Source organism: Felis catus, chromosome X, assembly GCF_018350175.1.
Source record: "Felis catus isolate Fca126 chromosome X, F.catus_Fca126_mat1.0, whole genome shotgun sequence".
NCBI classification, from domain to species: domain Eukaryota; kingdom Metazoa; phylum Chordata; class Mammalia; order Carnivora; family Felidae; genus Felis; species Felis catus.
Window position 1 is genome coordinate 86,570,674 of NC_058386.1, and position 18,028 is coordinate 86,588,701.

General features: G+C 35.2%; 1 protein-coding gene across 2 annotated transcripts in view; it reads left to right on the plus strand.

The window, feature by feature from the left end:
• The window catches only part of RNF128 (ring finger protein 128), a 108,978-nt gene extending 92,783 nt beyond the window's left edge, over positions 1-16,195 (plus strand). For both annotated transcript variants that reach the window (XM_004000759.6, XM_004000758.6), the window contains exons 3-7: positions 1,453-1,524; positions 4,521-4,603; positions 6,006-6,102; positions 7,020-7,188; positions 14,772-16,195. In XM_004000759.6, coding sequence (XP_004000808.1) covers positions 1,453-1,524; positions 4,521-4,603; positions 6,006-6,102; positions 7,020-7,188; positions 14,772-14,905 — 555 coding nt within the window. In that variant the 3' untranslated portion in view covers positions 14,906-16,195. The remainder of the gene's footprint in view (positions 1-1,452; positions 1,525-4,520; positions 4,604-6,005; positions 6,103-7,019; positions 7,189-14,771) is intronic.
• The last annotated feature ends 1,833 nt before the right edge of the window (positions 16,196-18,028 follow it).

The window sequence follows — 18,028 nt, forward strand, 5'->3', positions numbered from 1 at the left end:
ACGATGCCTGTGTGAGCTGGGCATTACTGCTTGCTTTGGTGGGGCCACAGCTCTGGCATGGGGGTGGGCAGGGCCCTCAGTGGGGTGTACCATCTAGCACCAACAGGCTAGAGGAAGAGTTCTAAAATGTCACTGCCAGTACCAGCATTAGCAAGTTAGAGTGAGTTATCAAAAATGGCACTTGCCAGTGTCTCCATCCTCAGTTTCCCAACAAATTTTCTGGCTCTCTGGCACACACTTAAAGCTGGTATTTTTACAATGGTTCAAATGGTAAGTGAGTCTGTGCATTGAGTCCTTTGAGAGAGGGTTCTCTGTTCTCTATTTTAATGGTTTTCCTGAAACTAATCCCTGTTGGTTTTCAAAGCCAGGCACTTTGGGGGCTTGTCTTGCCTATGCAAGATCTAGGGGCTGGGGTGCCTGATGTGAAGCATAGACCCCTTGCTTCTTAGGGAAAAGTTCCATATGTTTGAGATTCCTCTCAATTGTGGATCACTGTATCTGGGGTGGGTTTTGTTTTGTTGTGTTTTGTTTTGTCTGTTTTTGATGAGACTATGTCTCTGTCTCACCCATTTTGATGCTACTCTTTTATCCTTTGTTGTGGGGACTCTTTTTATTTAGTTTTCAGCTCTTTTTCGAAGGAAATTATTCCATATGTCATACAACTAATTTGTTGTGTCTATGGGAGGAGGTGAATTCAGGATCTTCCTATGCTACCATCTTGAATTCCCAATTTCATTTCTGATCCAAGTATGCGTATTTTAGTCCTTAGTCCCTAAATGAGTCTGGGGCTTGCTTTCTCATATCTAGACTCAGGTACATATATGTTCAGTGAAACAAGAAAGACTTACTACTACTTTATCAGACTCTACCCTTCTTATAAGGCAGTAGTGGTTATAAACAGCAATTTTCCCCCTAATACGAAATAACACTGTATGGATTGGTATTATCTGCATGGTATAGGTGATTAAACAAGTTTAAAGATTTAATCAATCACCTGTCTAGGACTATTCATTTAGTAAGTGACAAAGTCATATTTTGAATCTAGGTCCATTTGAATACAAATCCTGTACACTTTTTACAAACAAGACACAATTCAAAAAAGAAATGGGAAAAGATGCATTTTAAGACACTCTAAGGTTGAAAATAGGAAGTGCTTTGAAAATTCATACATCTGAATCCATTTGCAATAGTAGCTTTGTCATTGGGTTATTGCAATAGTAGTTTTGTCATTGTAATCCAAAGGTATTATTTAAGAACGTAGGGAAACATAAGTGAAAAGTTTCAGTAATTTGAAAATTCTGCCTGATAAGTGGGACATTTATAATGGATAATTAAATTATCATTAAAAATGTTATTTATAATTGTACCTGAAAAATATTTATTAATCCTCTCTCCCTTTTTCACCATATTTCTTTTAAAAATATTTTTTCTAATATGATTTTTATATTGCAGAGACAACTAAAGGCAGATGCTAAAAAAGCTATTGGAAGGCTTCAACTGCGTACACTGAAACAAGGAGACAAGGTACATTTATGACTTTTAAATCCTGTTTGTTTTAAAGCAATGCTACCAAGTTATTGTTAAAACAAAATGTTCTTCCGAAGTATGCTTTTCATTGGAATTTATAAATCTTATTGACTTTTTTTATCTATTTGATACTTGAAGTAGGCTGAATAATGACCAGTGGCTTCCATAGATATCTAGGTTTTAATCCTTGGAACCTGTAAATATTACCTAGTATGGCAGAAAGGACTTTGCAGATAAAATTAAGGATCTTGAGATGAGGAGATTATCCTGGATTATCCAGGTAGCTCCTAAACATAATCACAGTGTTGTTATAAGAGGAAGAAAAAGGGAAATTGGACTGCAGTACAGTAGAATATGTGACCAAGGAAGCAAGAAGGTTATAGTGATGCCAGAAAGGGGTCATGAGCCAAGGAATACAGCCAGCTTCTAGAAGCTAGAAAAGGTGAGGAAATGGATTATCCCCCTGAAGCCTCCAGAAGGTACATGGCACTGCCAAAACATTGACTTTTAGGCTTCTGATTTCCATAACAATAAAAAAATAAATTTGTGTTATTTTAAGACACTAAGTTATGATAATTTTTTTATAGCAAAAACAGGGAACTAATACAATTCCTCAGTGCAACTTTACTTGAACAGTTTTAGATTTAGGACATTTAAAACTGCCATTGTGTGTAAAACATATATCAAAGATACCTATAAAAATAGCTATAGAGCTTATTGAAATAACAATTACCATTTATAATAGCACTCAGACCATTAATTACTTAGGTATAAATCTTGCAAAATACATACACGATCTATATGCTGAAAACTGCAAAACACCAATGAAAGAAATCAAAGGACCAAAAGAATGGAGAGATATGCCATATTCATGGGTCAGAAGACTCACTGTTGTTAAGATGTCAAATCCCCCCAAACTAATCTGTAGATTGAGTGCACTTCCAATCAGAATCCTAGTGGGATCATTTGTATTTATTAACAAGTTGGTGCTAAGTTTCTATGGAAAAGCAAAAGAACTAGAATAACCAAAACAGTCGTTATAATGAAGAATAAATTTCGATGACTCACATTTCCCTAATTTTCAGAATTATTTTGAAGATACAATAGACAATATAGTGTGGTATCGGAGAGAGGCTAGACCTTTAGATCAAGGGAATAGAAGAGAGTCCAGGAGAAGACCCACATGTATATGGTCAGTTGATTTTCAACAAAGGTACAAAGGCACTTCAATGAAGCAAGGGTAGTTAATTGTTGGCTCTCCATATGCAATGATTAAGTATCTTTATGCAAAAACCATGAAACTCAATTCATACTTCATACTGTCTGTAAAATTTAAGTCAAAATGGATCACAGACCTAAATATAAAACCTAGAACCATGAAATTCTTAGAAGAAAACTTTGGAGAAAAATATCTTCAAGACTTGGGCTAGGCACAGATTACTTAGATAAGACAGCAAAAACAAATCCATTAAAGAAAAGAAAGAAATCTAACTTTGTCAAAATAAAGAACCTTTGTTCTTTGACATTGTTACGAGAATGAACATACAAGTCACAGACTGGGACAAAATATTTGAAAATTACATGGCTGATAAGGGACTATATCTAGAATATATAAAGAACTCTCAAATGTCAGTAGTAAGAAAACAAACAGCATACTGAAAAATGGTGAAAGAGACATTTACCAGAGAAAATATATGGATGGCAAAAAAGCACATGAAAAGATGCTCAATATCATTAGTCATTAAGCAAATGTGAGTTAAAATCATAATGAGGTACTACAACACATTCATTAAAATGGCAAAACTAGTACACCTGACAATAACCAAGCACTGGCCAGTTGTGGAACAACTGAACTCTTACGGATTTGCTGGTAAGAATACAATGTATAGCTAGTCTGGAAGACAATTTGGCAGTTCTTTATGAAGTAAAAAATAACCCTTTCTGAAGAACCCAGCAATCTCACTGCTAGATAGTTAACCTAGAGGAAAAAAAAAAACATGTTCAAATAAAAACTTACACATAATTGTTCATGGCTGCTTTACTCATATTTACCAAAAACTGGAAAGAACCCAAATGTCCTTCAAATGGTAAATGGATAACTAAACTGTGGCACATCCATATCATGGAATACTATTTAGCAGTAAAAAAGGGTATGTGTGTGGTGGGGGAGGACCCTATTGATACAATAACATGCATGAGTCTTAAATGTATTGTGTTAAGTGGAAGAAGCCAAATTAAAAGGCAGTATAATACACGATTCCATTTATATGGCACTCAAGAAAAGCAAAAAGTATAGGAACTGAAAAATCCATGTGGTTGCCAGACGGTGGGGGTGAGTGAAAGTAGCAGTTAATTACAAAGACATATAGAAGAATTTGTTGGGGTAATTGAAGTATCCTATATCTTGATTGTGGTGAAGATTAAGTGACGGCATGTTTGTCCACACTTGCAAAACTCTATACTAAAAACTGTGAATTTTGCTGCATGTGAATTATACCTTAATTTTTCTGAAATTGGGAGCATAGCTTTAGAACTTGTACAAATGGCATTTGAATTCTAACACCAATTAACAGCATGCATTTGTTTAAATCACTGCTACCTGTTCCTCTTTGTACTGTTCCTCTTTTGGTTGACTCTATTTTCTTACCTTTTTTAAGTCTAAATTATTTTCAAATTTCAATTGTATAAGAGTGTTATCAATGATAGTCACAATGTTTTACATTAGATCCTCAGACCTTATTCGTATTATATCTGAAAGTTTGTACACGTTTTACCATCTACTCCCTATTTCCCCCATCCTCTAGCTCCTGGCAACCACTTTTCTACTGTTTCTATAAATTTGACCTTTTTTAGATTCCAATTAAGTCTAAATAATTTTAAATCACTTTTTGAAAGAATCTATGCAATTTAAATACATATATATTGTGATCTTGCTCTGTAGTTTAATGTATTTTTTCTTATCCATCAGAGTAACAATAACTATTTGCTCATAGGAAATTGGCCCTGATGGAGATAGTTGTGCTGTGTGTATTGAACTATATAAACCAAATGATTTGGTGCGCATCTTAACCTGCAAGTAAGTTTGATTTTCTTTTATATCATCAGTAAAAATATCTGGTTTATTGAAATGATTATAATGGGGGAAACTATTTTGAATATTTCCAAATTGAGGTATTTGGTTTATTTTCATTTTTTATTCATTTTCATTTTTTTTAATTTTATTTTTTATTTTTTAAAATTTATATCCAAATTAGTTAGCATATAGTGAAACAATGATTTCAGGAGTAGATTCCTTAATGCCTCTTACCCATTTAGCCCATCCCCCTTCCCACAACCCCTCCAGTAACCCTCAGTTTGTTCTCCTTATTTATGAGTCTCTTCTGTTTTGTCTCCCTCCCTGTTTTTATATTATTTTCGTTTTCCTTCCCTTATGTTCATCTGTTTTGTCTCTTAAAGTCCTCATATGAGTGAAGTCATATGATTTTTGTCTTTCTCTGACTGACTAATCTCTGGAAAACAGTATGGAGGGTCTTCAAAAAATTAAAAATAGAACTATCCTAGGACCCAGCAATTGCACTACTAGGCATTTATCCAAGGGATACAGGTGTGCTGTTTCAAAGGGACACATGCACCCCCATGTTTATAGCAGCACTATCAACAATAGCCAAAGTATGGAAAGAGCGTTTATTTTCATTTAAATATAGGTGAATGCTTTATATTTTAATATCATTGAAATAGGTATAAGGCTAATTATATAAAGTTTCCACAATCTGGTATAATTTAGAAACCAGTTCCATATAAAACTAAGAACTTAGCCAGCACCATAACCATAGTGTGTGTGTGTGTGTGTGTGTGTGTGTGTGTGTGTGTGTGTGTGTTTTACTGGATTATTTAATTTAAAATCATTTTAATAGTCCTGTTGAAGGAAAAAAATTCATCTCAATGGGCACCTGTTTGGAAGTTTTCATTGTTTAATTTTTCATTATCCGTCTCCTGGAAACTGTTCTTAGCACTCTTTCTTTTAGCTATTAAATGGTGATGTTCTTAGAACTTATCACATGGCCTAAAGTGTCAGCATTATCTTGTGCTCTGTACTATACTTTATTATTGAGAATGACTGTGCCATTTTTATAGTTAAGGAATGACAAGACAATAGCGATCTGAAATACTGAACAAGTCTTAGGTCAGGTAATGTCTTAGCCAGTTTTGAAGTAGTAAGTATTGAAAATAGTGGGGTTTTTTTTGAAACTAAGGTAATGAGGCTTTTATATTTAAAACTTCTATATTATGAAATTTCCAAGTTTTGTTTCTGTGGCTCCTTTATAGTTTTTAATGCTGTAATAGTGTGTTTAAAAGAAAAAAGTCATCTGTTAGAAAAACTAAATAAAAATATAGGGTAACTTGTTAGTATATTAGGCCAAGTGTTGTTGCTATTTCACAACTGATAACCAAATTATGTGTCTTTTTTCTTTCACTAGCCATATTTTCCATAAGACATGTGTTGACCCTTGGCTGTTAGAACACAGAACTTGCCCCATGTGCAAATGTGACATACTCAAAGCTTTGGGAATTGAGGTAAATACTGCTGAACTATTTAACTATTTAACTATTTAGGTGAAGGAACTTAAGTTATTTATGTACCTGGGCCTTCAGGAAAATAACATGCCTAATTTTTAGCTATGTAACATGCCAGACTTGTGATTTATACCAAAAATTGGACCTATTTACATCATATTGACAGTGAGGTGCCATTTTGGACCACCTCCATTTTTCTTCTTCTTCCCTCTTATTATTTGGTCAGAATTTTAAGTGATGGCTTGTGATACCTGTTGCATTTTTTTCTCTTATTATTGCACAGCCACCAAACTTGTAGTTAAATGAGCATCTATGTTTCTTGACTTTAGAAGATACATAGATGATACTGATTCTGAGTTCCCCTGGGGGACAGCATGAGATGTTGTTGTTATTATTTATGAATAATTTTAGATTTATAGAAAAGTTGCAAAGACGATGCAGAGGGTTCCCAGATACCTCTCACCAGTTTTTACTATTGTTAACATTTTGCATTACTGTGGTACATATGTCAAAAGTGAGAAACTGACATTGAGTCATTACTATTAACTAAACATCAGACTTTGAGTTTTGCCAGCAAACTGCCTTTTGAAACTGCTGGAGGTGAACTTGACCCAGAGTAGTTTTCTGGGTTTTTTTGTTTGGAGTACCTACCTTGTACCAGCCATTATATTATGAAGTGTTGGGATCACCCAAATGAACATCAGATGTGAAGGCAATCTGCCTATAACTTCTTTCACCCCATTTTGAACCCAGTTAGAGCCAGCAAGAGATTTTTGTGATCATCAAAAGGGATTATAGGCTTAAAAGGTTAAGAAGCATTGCTCTAATAAGTCACTTATGAAGAAACTTTGTAATGATATGTCAGGGAAAAGCATGTACTCTGAGCGTCTTTTAATTAGTTCAAATGCTTTCCAAAGGCGGATGTTGAAGATGGACCGGTGTCTTTACAAGTCCCTGTATCCAATGAAATATCAAATAGTGCCTCTCCTCACGAAGAGGATAATCGCAGTGAGACTGCATCGTCTGGATATGCTTCTGTTCAGGGAGCAGATGAGCCACCTTTGGAAGAACACGTGCAGTCAGCAAGTAAGCACCATGCTGAGGGGCAAGGAGGGCCCCACAAATGATCCATTGAGGATCATATTCCTGGCAGAGTGCTCCTGCTTTTTAGTGTTTGTTCCTTTCATTCATTAAATACATTCCAGGTTTTTTCTAGTAACAGTGATGCAGTACAGGACACACCCCTACTTTAACTCAATATGCACATATTCAAATGTCTCTGAAACAGATGAAATGCATCAGGATTATTCACAGAATAAAAATATTTTTTTATTGGATAGCTTCTCTCTGATGGATTTAAGTATTGGCTATTAACTTACAGAGGCTGATGAGAAACTTCAAACTTTAGAAGCCGTTGTTTATTGTGGAGCAATCAGAAACTAAGGTAGAGGGGTCCTGAAATGATAAAATAGAATTCAGTTTACAAAAGCTTGATTTCGTAGGAACCCATCTTTTGCACAGATTAGAAACTGTGTATAAGAATATGTGCTGCCACCTGTTGATTATTTACCATGAAATGAACAAACCATGGAAACTAAAATTGAATATATATTTTCAAAATTCATGTGAATCAATACTGTAACTTGGTAATGTCCGTCCAGTGGAGAAATTTTAGGGAATTTTGTTACTTTTTTCCCTTAGAAAGAGAAGACCCTCATACAAATTATTTTTTCTTTCTTTAACTGCTACCTTTTTCATCGTTTTTGTTGGTTTGATGGTTCTCAATCCTCATTTTGAAATAACCTAATCCTGGCATTAAAAGTAGAAGAAAACGAAATGTTAAGATGATTAATGAAAGTTTCAGCTTCCTATGACTTAAACCTTTATCCTCTGTAGGCTTATCAGTGCCATAGACATCATTCCTAAAGATGTCAAGAGCAGTGCCATCACGCAAAATGTGCACTTTGTATTTCTTGTAATCTAATCTTAAGACATTTCTTGGAGTACAGAGTAGTCATAAGAACCTTAATAGTGGATTATTCTACCTATAATAGAGAATCATTGTCTATTTGCCCCAGGTGATTTTTTGTTTCCACAACTGTGTGATAATAGAATTCAGTGATGATAAGGGAGAGTGTACAGGATAATTCAGTTTATATTTAGGCTTGTTAAAAAGGTCCAGTCAACTTCTCTGTGTGCTCTGTTCTTCTTGTGAGGCAAGGTGGTAAGCAGAACGGTTTTTGCAGAGAATTTGACGAGCAAATGAAATGATGATCAACATTCCTCCCCCTGTATTCTTTATCTGGATAAATGGTAGTAACACCCAATCAGGTGCCTCAAACCAGAAACTAGGGAGACCCTAGATCCTTCCCTCTCCTCTTTCTTATTGATTCAATATCCCTTTTTCTGTAATTCATTTCCTAATTTCCAACCTTAATTCCACAGTCATAGTTTGAGCCACTGTTTTCTCTCTGCCCATTCCTTTCACTCTTCTTCCTCCCAAGAAATTGGGGAACCCAGTCTAACTCCTGGTCCTCCTTTAAAACTTACCCTCCTTTGAAAAGCCTCCTTTGGCTCACCTGTATGGCCCTACCGTCTGCTTTCACAGAATTTCTGGCACTGCATTTATTTTACTGAATTGTATTAAAACTTTTAAAACATTTGGATAGGGACAGTGTCTTATTAGTCACTGTCATATACCCAGCACCTAGAACAGCCTGGCACACAGTAGATACTCAAATGTTGAATGAATGACCAGATAGAATAGATTTAATTTTATCTATGATTATGTATTACTAGTGTGGGTATCTTGCCTATCAGCCACTGATTAATGTGGTGATAGTGGTTTAAATAACTTTGCAAACATATAGTTGATTAGTTCATGTCCATTTGTTCCATCGTGGCACTAAGTTCTATTAGAGCACTGGTTTTAAAACTAAAGTATGCATCAAGTCACCTGGAGGGCTTGTTAAAACAGATGGACCACCACCAGTTTCTGACTCAGTGGGTTTGGAATAGGGCCTGAGAATTTTTGTTTCTGGTGATACTGAGGCTGCTGGTCCAGGGACCACACTTTGAGAACCACTAAATAAAGCCCTAGTTCTTAACCCTAACTGCACATTAAAATCATTCAGAGGTCACCTGGATGCCTCAGTTGGTTGAGCGTCCTGTTCTTGACTATGGCTCAGGTCATGATCTCACAATCCGTGGGTTTGAGACCCGCATCGGGCTCTGTACTATACAGACAGAGTCTCTGGGAATCTCTTGGGATTCTCTCTCTCCCTTTCTCTCTGCCCTTCCCCCATGTTTGTGCACTGTTTCTCTCTCTCTCACTCTCTCTCTCTCTCTCTCTCTCTCTCTCTCTCAAATTAACTTAAATCAGTAGATTTTTTAAAAAACTCACTCAGAGAAACTTTTTTTTTTAATATATGAAATTTATTGTCAAATTGGTTTCCATACAACACCCAGTGCTCATCCAGAGAAACTTTAAATATCACTGATGCCTGGACATTACACCAGAATGGTTAAATCAGAATCCATGAAGGGTGGGGCCCAAGCACAGGTTTTGTTTTTCGATTTTTAATTTAAATTTTGGTACAGTTTCAGGCTAAGTGTTTCAGAAATAGTACAAATAATACCCATATACCCTTTGCCCAACTTCTCCAAATGTTAACACCTTCTATAACCATATATAATTATTAACACCAGAAAATTAACTGATAAAATGTTATTAACTAAATGACAGACCATACTCAAATTTCACCCATTGACCCACTAATGTCCTTTTTCTGTCTCAGGATCCCACATTGCATTTCCCCTTTACTCTTTTTCCCCCAGACTTATTGATATATATTTGACACATAACATTGTGTAAGTTTAAGGTATACAGCATGATTTGACACACCTGTATATTGCAAAACAATTACCACAGTAAGGTTGGTTAGCAAATCCACCTCACATAATTACAAGTGTGTGTGTGTGTTTGGTGACAATATTTAAGATCTGCTGTCTTAGCAACTTTCAGGTATATCCAATAATTCCACTACTGGGTATTTACCCAAAGAAAAACAAAAACAGTAATTCAAAAGATATGTGCACCCTTACATTTATTGCAGCATTATTTACAATAGCCAGGATATAGAAGCAACCTAAGTGTCCATTAATAGACAAATGGATAAGGAAGATATGGTATATATAATAAAATAGAATATTACACAGCTATAAAAAAGGATGAGATGATGCCATTTGTGACAAGGATGGACCAAAAGGATATTATGCTAAGTGAAGTCAGACCAAGAAAGGCAAATACCATATTATTTCACTCATGTGGAATCTACAAAAACAAATGAATAAGCAAACAAAAAGCAGAATCAGACCTGTAAATACAGAAAACAGAGTGATGGTTGCCATAGGGAAGAAGCCAGGGGGATGGGCAAAATGGAGGAAAGAGAGTGTGAGATCCAGGCTTCCAGTTATGGAATGAATATGTCATGGGAATAAAGGACACAGTATAAGGACATAGTCAATGATGTTGTAATAACATTGTATGGTGACAGATGGTAGCTACACGTAAGGTTAAAATAGCATGATATATAAACTTTTAGAAGTATGTAATACAGTATTGCTAACTGTAGATATGATGCCATATATTAGATCTCCAGAACTTATTCATCTTATAGCTGAGCATTTGTGCCCTTTGGTCAACACTTCCCCATCTCCTCTGCTCCTAGCCCCTGGCAACCACCATTCTACTCTCTGTTTCTGAGTTTTTAAGACTCCACAGATAAATGACATTGTGCAGTATTTGTTTTTCTGTGTCTTACTTCATTTAGCATAAATTCCTTCAAGGTCCATCCTTCTTTCTCTTGGCTGAATAATATTCCTGTGTGTGTGTGTTTGTGTGTGTGTGTGTGTGTGTGTGTGTGTGTGTATCATATTTTCTTTATCCATTCATCTGTCAACTGATACTTAGGATATTTCCATATCTTGGTTATTTTGAATAATGCTGCAGTGAACATGGGGGTACAGATATCTCTTCAAGATTGTGATTTCATTTCCTTTGGATATATACCCCAAACTGGAATTGCTGGATCATATGGTACTTATACTTTTAGTTTTTTGAGGAACCTCCATGCTGTTTTCATAGTGGCTGTGCCAGTTTACATTCCCACCAACAGTGCACTGGGATCCCTTTCTCCACATCCTTACCAGCACTTATCTCTTATCTTTTTGATAGTAACTATTCTAACAAGTATGAGGTGATTAGTGTTTTTGATTTGCATTTCCCTGGTGATTACTGATAATGATTATCTTTTCATGTACCTGTTGGCCATTTGTACATATTCTTTGAGAATAGATCTATTCAGGGGCTCCAGTGTGGCTCAGTTGGTTAAGCATTCAACTTTGGCTTAGGTTATGATGTCATGGTTCATGAGATCGAGCCCCACATTGGGCTCTGTACTAACAGCACAGAGCCCACTTCAGGTCCTCTGTCCCTTCCTCGCTGGTGTTCTCTCTCTCTCTCTTTCTCAAATAAACCTTAAAAAAAAGAAAATATATTCAGTTTCTATTTTCAGTGCCTATTTTAATTGGATTATTTGGGGGTTGTTTGTGGCTACTTTGTATGAGTTTCTTATATATTTTAGATATTAATCCTTTATATGATATGCAAATATATGCAAATACATAAATACGATATTATATATCGTTTCCCATTCTGTAAGTTGCCTCTGCACTCTATTGTTTCTTTTGCTGTGCAGAAGCTTTTTAGTTTGATGTAGTTCCCCTTGTTGATTTGTGCTTTGGTGTCCTATACAAAAAATCATTGCCAGGACCAGTGTCAAAGAGCTTTTCCCATATGTTTTCTTCTAGGGATTTTATGGTTTCAGATCTTATGTTTAAGTCCTTAACCCATTTAGAGTTCATTTTTGTGAGTGGTGTAAGATAGGGGTCCATTTTCATTCTACCATATGTGAATATCTAGTTTACCCAACACCACTTACTGGCTTTTCCCCATTGAGTGTTTTTGGCTCCCTTGTCAAATATTAGGTGACTACATGTGCATGGGTTTATTTCTGGGCCCTCAATTCTGTTCCATTGGTCTATGTGTCTGTTTTTATGCCAGTATACTATTTTGGTTACTATACCTTTGTAGTATAGTTTGAAATCAGGAAGTGTGATGCCTCCAACTTTGTTCTTCTTTCTCAGGATTGCTTTGGCTATCCAGGGTCTTTGCAGTTCCATATACATTTTAGGATTGTTATTTCTGTGAAAAATGCCATTGGAATTTTGATAGGAGTTGCATTGAATTTATAAATGGATTTGGGGCATATGGACATTTTAACAATATTCTTCTAATTCATGAACCTAGGATATCTTTCCATTTGTTTGTATTTTCTTCAATATCTTTCATCAAAGTTTTCAGTATAGATTTTTTACCTCCTTGGTTAAACTTATTCCTAAGTATTTTATTGTTTTTGATGGTATTATAAACGGAATTGTTTTATTTCTCTTTCAAATATTTCATTGTTAGTGTATAGAAATGTGACTGGTTTTTGTATGTTGATTTTGTATCCTGCAGCTTTACTGAATTCATTCATTAGTTCTACTAATCTTTTGGTGGAGTCTTAATCATTTTCTCTATATAAGGTCATGTCATGTGGATATAATTTTACTTCTTCCTTTCTGATTTTGAGGCCCTTTCTTTTCTTGACTAATTGCTCTGGCTACAATTTCTAGTACTATGTTGAATAGAAGTGGTAGAAGTAGGTACCCTTGTCTTGTTTCTGATTTTAGAGAAAAAGGTTTTGTTTTTAGCTTTTCACTGTTGAGGATGTTAGGTGTGAGTTTGTCATAAATGGCCTTTATTATGTTTGGATATGTTCCTTTTCTACCCAATTTGTTGAGTGGTCCACATTGCGTTTAATGGTTCATCTCCAGTCTGTGGTTGTTCCTTAGTCTCAGTCATATATGATGTTGACACTTTGAAAATTACTGGTCAGTTATTTTGTAGAATGTCTCTCACTTTGAACCTGTTATTTCCCAATGATTAAATTCATTGTTCACTGTCTGTTTCTGGCAAGAATACCAGAGAAATAATATTGTGCTCTTCTCTGCCTCATATAATGAGGCACATGATGTTCATATCTTATTACTGATGGTTTTTAATGTTGCTTACTTGGTTAAGATAGTGAGTGTCTGCCAAGCTTCTTTTAAAGTTACTATTTTTCCCTTTGTAATTATTATCTTACAGGGAGACACTTAAAGACTATGCAAATGTTCTGTTTCTCATCATGCTTTTTACCCACTAATTTTAGCAATTGATGCTTCTTCCTTGCAATAATTATTACTGAAATGTGTGCCAAATGGTAATTTTCTATTTCCATCCTTCTTTCTACATTAATTAAGCTTCTATTTTAAGGACCAGTTATCCTTTATCTATTTGTTTATTCAATTATTAATTTATAATAGTATGGACTCATAGATATTTCTTTTATTCTGTAAAATTATTCTCATGAATTATTAATTGCTTAGATTCTCCTAGATTTGGTCATCAGGAACTCTCTCAAGGTGGCTCCTGTGTTCTTTCAACATGCCTCATTTTTTTTTTTTTTTTTTTGAGCACTTCCTTACTTTTCTGGTACCACAGGATGTTCTAGGCCAGGGATTGGCAAACTTTTTCTGTAAAGAGTCAGATAGTAAATATTTTAGGCTTTGAAAGCCATGAGTCTCTGCTGTATTTGGCACAGTGAGGAGGGGGGTGTTTGACTTAGAACCTTTTAACAATGTGAAAACCACTCTTAGCTATTGGTTTGACTTGCAGGCTATAGTTTGCTGATCCCTAAGCTACAAGGGGTTAATCTTGTGCTCTCCTTGCCCTCGCCCTAGAATGAGCTACTTTTTTTTGGGGGGGGGGCTTTTTTGGAAAATAGTACTTCAGAACCAAGATCTGGGCACTAGGTATGCTCATTGCTATGGGGGTATCGTCTACATATCTATCTATCTGAAAAACAGTGAACTTAATACTGATACACCTGATTCTAGTCAAATACCACAGAGTTTATTCTAGCCTTCCCCTTTCCTTGTTTGTAACTCAACATTTCACTAACTAATGTAGTCCTTTTTATTTTTAGCCTTACAGGATATAGTCAAAATACTGCTTTCCAAAGTTACTTAGGTTAGTTTTTTTCTTCCCCACTGTTTTCAGGATGTTTATATATTTCCTCTTTGTATAATTATGCTCATCTGTTACTGTTTGTACTCCATTTGAAGAACTCTCTCTACCTTCCTGTTTAAGTCTATTTATGCATATGAAAAGGTATAGGTAATTTTTTTAAGCACCCAGGTGATTGAAATGTGAAGCCGGGTTTCAGGATGGAAAAGCAGAAGACAGAACTTTTGCTCTTAAGGAGGCTATTAATCTAGGTAGAAGTAAGCACACATGTGAATTTAAAAATAAAAGAGTAATTGTAAATCAATATAATAATGTCATATGTGCCTTATGTAAGACATAGCCTAAATCATGTAACTATTAAAGGAACCAGGGAATGAGTATAATAATCAGAGTACGATAGCATTAGACAAGAAAAGCTTCTTAGACGTGAGTGTTGAATTTTGTCTTAAAGAAGAGAGGGGTGAAATCATCCTAAAATTGTCATTTCTTTTTAAAGATGAAAATCTACAGCTGGTAAACCATGAGGCAAGTTCCGTGGCAGTGGATGTTGTTCCTCATGTTGACAACCCAACTTTTGAAGAAGATGAAACTCCTGATCAAGAGACTGCAGTTCGAGAAATTAAATCCTAAAATCTGTGTCAATAGAAAACTTGAAACTTTAGTAATAACAACAGAACTGCCAATCAGGGCTTAGTTTACTATTAATGAACTGGATAAACTTAATTAAATAAGAAAGATACTGAAAGTGCTGAGATGACAAATATTATGCTATAGTTAAATTACTTAAAGTATTTAATCTATTAACTTTTTTCCACAAACTCATAATGTTTTTCATAGCCAAGTTTCCTCTCAATAGTGATAGCAACATTTTTAAACATTTAAAACTCTCTTCAAGTAGTCATGGTTTTCATTTACAACAATTTTGTTATAAAAACATGTTGCTTTTAAAATGTGGAGTAGCTGTGATCACTTTATTTTATGATAGTATCTTAATTAAAAATACTACTATTTTAGCTTGGGCTATATGTGTCAGGGTTTTTCTCCAGGTGCTTATATTGATCTGGAATTGTAATGTAAAAAGCAATGCAAACTTAGGCTAGTACCTCATGAAATGTCTTTTTAAGCTACATTAAGTTGATAGAACAAGATTAAAACAAAATATTCATTTTAACTATTTCTTGTTTTTAAAATTAAGCTAAATGTACTTCATTTGAGTGTGGAGCATAGTTTGTCAAAGAATATGGACTGGACTGGATTGGTTGGTATATTAATGACACCAATTTGACACAAGTTTATAGACAAAAAGTTTCCTTATAAAAATGCTGTGTAACTATTTCTCAAAGTTATGGGATTTTCAAAAGCAGAGTATATAAATTATCATACTATTTGAAAATGATAATGAGTAAGTCACACAAAAATTGGTAATTGATCCTTGTGTATGAATTAAGTCTGCAGAAATTAGTCTGCAGAAAATGTTTTCCAAACAATGTTGACTTTGAAAATTTAGTTTACATTTTACCTAAATGGGCTAATTACATTAGGTAAACTAAAATTCTGTCCATATAGCTGTAAATTTTGTGAATGCATTTTCTTGGTGTTTGAAAAAGAATGGGGGTGGGGAGAATTCCAGGTGCCTTAATATAAAGTTTGAAGCTTTCATCCACCAAAGTAAAATAGAGCTATTTAAAAATGCACTTTATTTGTATTCTGTGTGGCTTATCTTGGTTTTAAAGTTGTGTTTCCAGTGAAAATTCCAGCAGAATTTAGGCAAAAGCAGAAAAGACATGTATTTTTGTTTGCTAAATGTAGAATGGACAAAACCATTGCATTCTTGTACACTTATTTGAAATTCTGTAAATATTCCCCAATTTGTATTGATTCTCTTTAAATATAAAATGTAAATAAAATATTCCAATAGAAGTTTGCATCTGCTGTTTAGTTCAGTTAGCCTATACTAACTTTTCATATATGCTTGGATTTGGGAGAGGAAAAAAAATGGTTGATGCAAATGGTCACTGATATATTTGATGAATAAAAACTCAAACTTTAGTATGATATTTATTTACATATTTCATTACAGAGAGGGGAATTGCTGACATTTTAATACAACTGAATGTACCATGAATTATTATTTTTTAATTTTTTTAATGTTTATTATTGAGAGAGAAACAGAGTGTGAGTGGGGGAGGGGCAGAGAGCAAGGGAGACACACAATCTGAAGCAGGCTCCAGGCTCTGAGATGTCAGCACAGAGCCCAACACAGGGCTCAAACCCACAAACCATGAGATCATCACCTGAGCCAAAGTCGGACGCTCAACCGACTGAACCACTCATGCACCCCCCTGAGTTATTTTTCAATGTCAGCAAGGTAAATAACGAGGTTGATCACTGATAATATAAGGTTAGAAAAACACCTTGATGCCAGTCCATCTTTATACTACCCAAGACATAAAACCACTTTATTAAAGTTTTCTTTTCCTTCAGCCTTTTCTTTGGCAGTATGGTTGTTGGGATGCTGTTAATGAGTTAACTCTTTTGTCAAACTTGTTAAGAATAAACAGATGTTTATTAATAAACAGGGACACCTCAGAGCCCTGATTATCAAACCAAAGCACACATATGTCTTGGGTACACATATGTCTTATGTGGCAATATGCCAGGTGTACATGTGTGTGATGCCCCATAATAAACAACCTCTTGATCTATATTCTTCTTGTTTTATGTGTGTGTGTTGGGGGGGGTTCTTTTTAGGGAAAATTTATAATTTTTAAAATTTTCATCTTGGGACGCCTGGGTGGCTCAGTCAGTTAAGCGTCCGACTTCAGCTCAGGTCATGATCTTGCTGTCTGTGGGTTCAAGCCCCGCGTTGGGCTTTGTGCTGACAGCTCAGAGCCTGGAGCCTGCTTTGGATTCTGTATCTCCCTCTCTCTCTGCCCCTCCCCGACTCATCTCTCACTCTCTCAAAAATAAATAAACATTAAAATAAATAAAATTTTCATCTGTATTGAAGTATAATTAACACACCCAAAATTTGCCCATTATAAATGTATAGTTCCACAATGTTTAGCTAATGTACAGAGTTGTGCAACTGTTACCACAATCCAGTTTTAGAACATTCCATCACCCCCAAAAAGTTCCCTCATACCCATTTGCAGTCAATTTCTGCTCCCATTCCCAGCCTCAGGCAGCCACCGATCTGCTTTCTATCTCTATAGATGTGCTTATTCTGGACATTTCATATAAATGGAACCATTCAATATGCGTGTGATCTTTTGTGACTGGCTTCTTCTACTTAGTATAATGTTTTCCAGACTCATTCATGTTTGAAGCATGCATCAGCACCTCATTCCTTTTCATTGATGATATTCCATTTTTCCACATCTGGTTATCCATCAGTTAATGAACAGTTCCTACTTTTTGTCCATTATGGATGATGCTGCTGTGAATTATGTACAAGTCTGTGTAGATGTATGTTTCAATTCTCTTTGTCATATTTCCGTGTCACTTGTGCATTTTCTTCCTATATTGGTAACAAAAAGATAGTTTGAGCAACAGACTTTATTACTCTTACATAATAATCAAAATATAAACTGATTAACAGTGGCAGTAGATATATATGTATAGGGAGTCTCCAACTTTGGGAGGGATTTTCCGAGAGTTCATATGTAAGTTTAGCAGGAGTCAGTTTGTATTATGTTACAAATAAGAATGTACATGGTTCCCAGGCATTTAAAGACTAGGTTGGAATGCTAG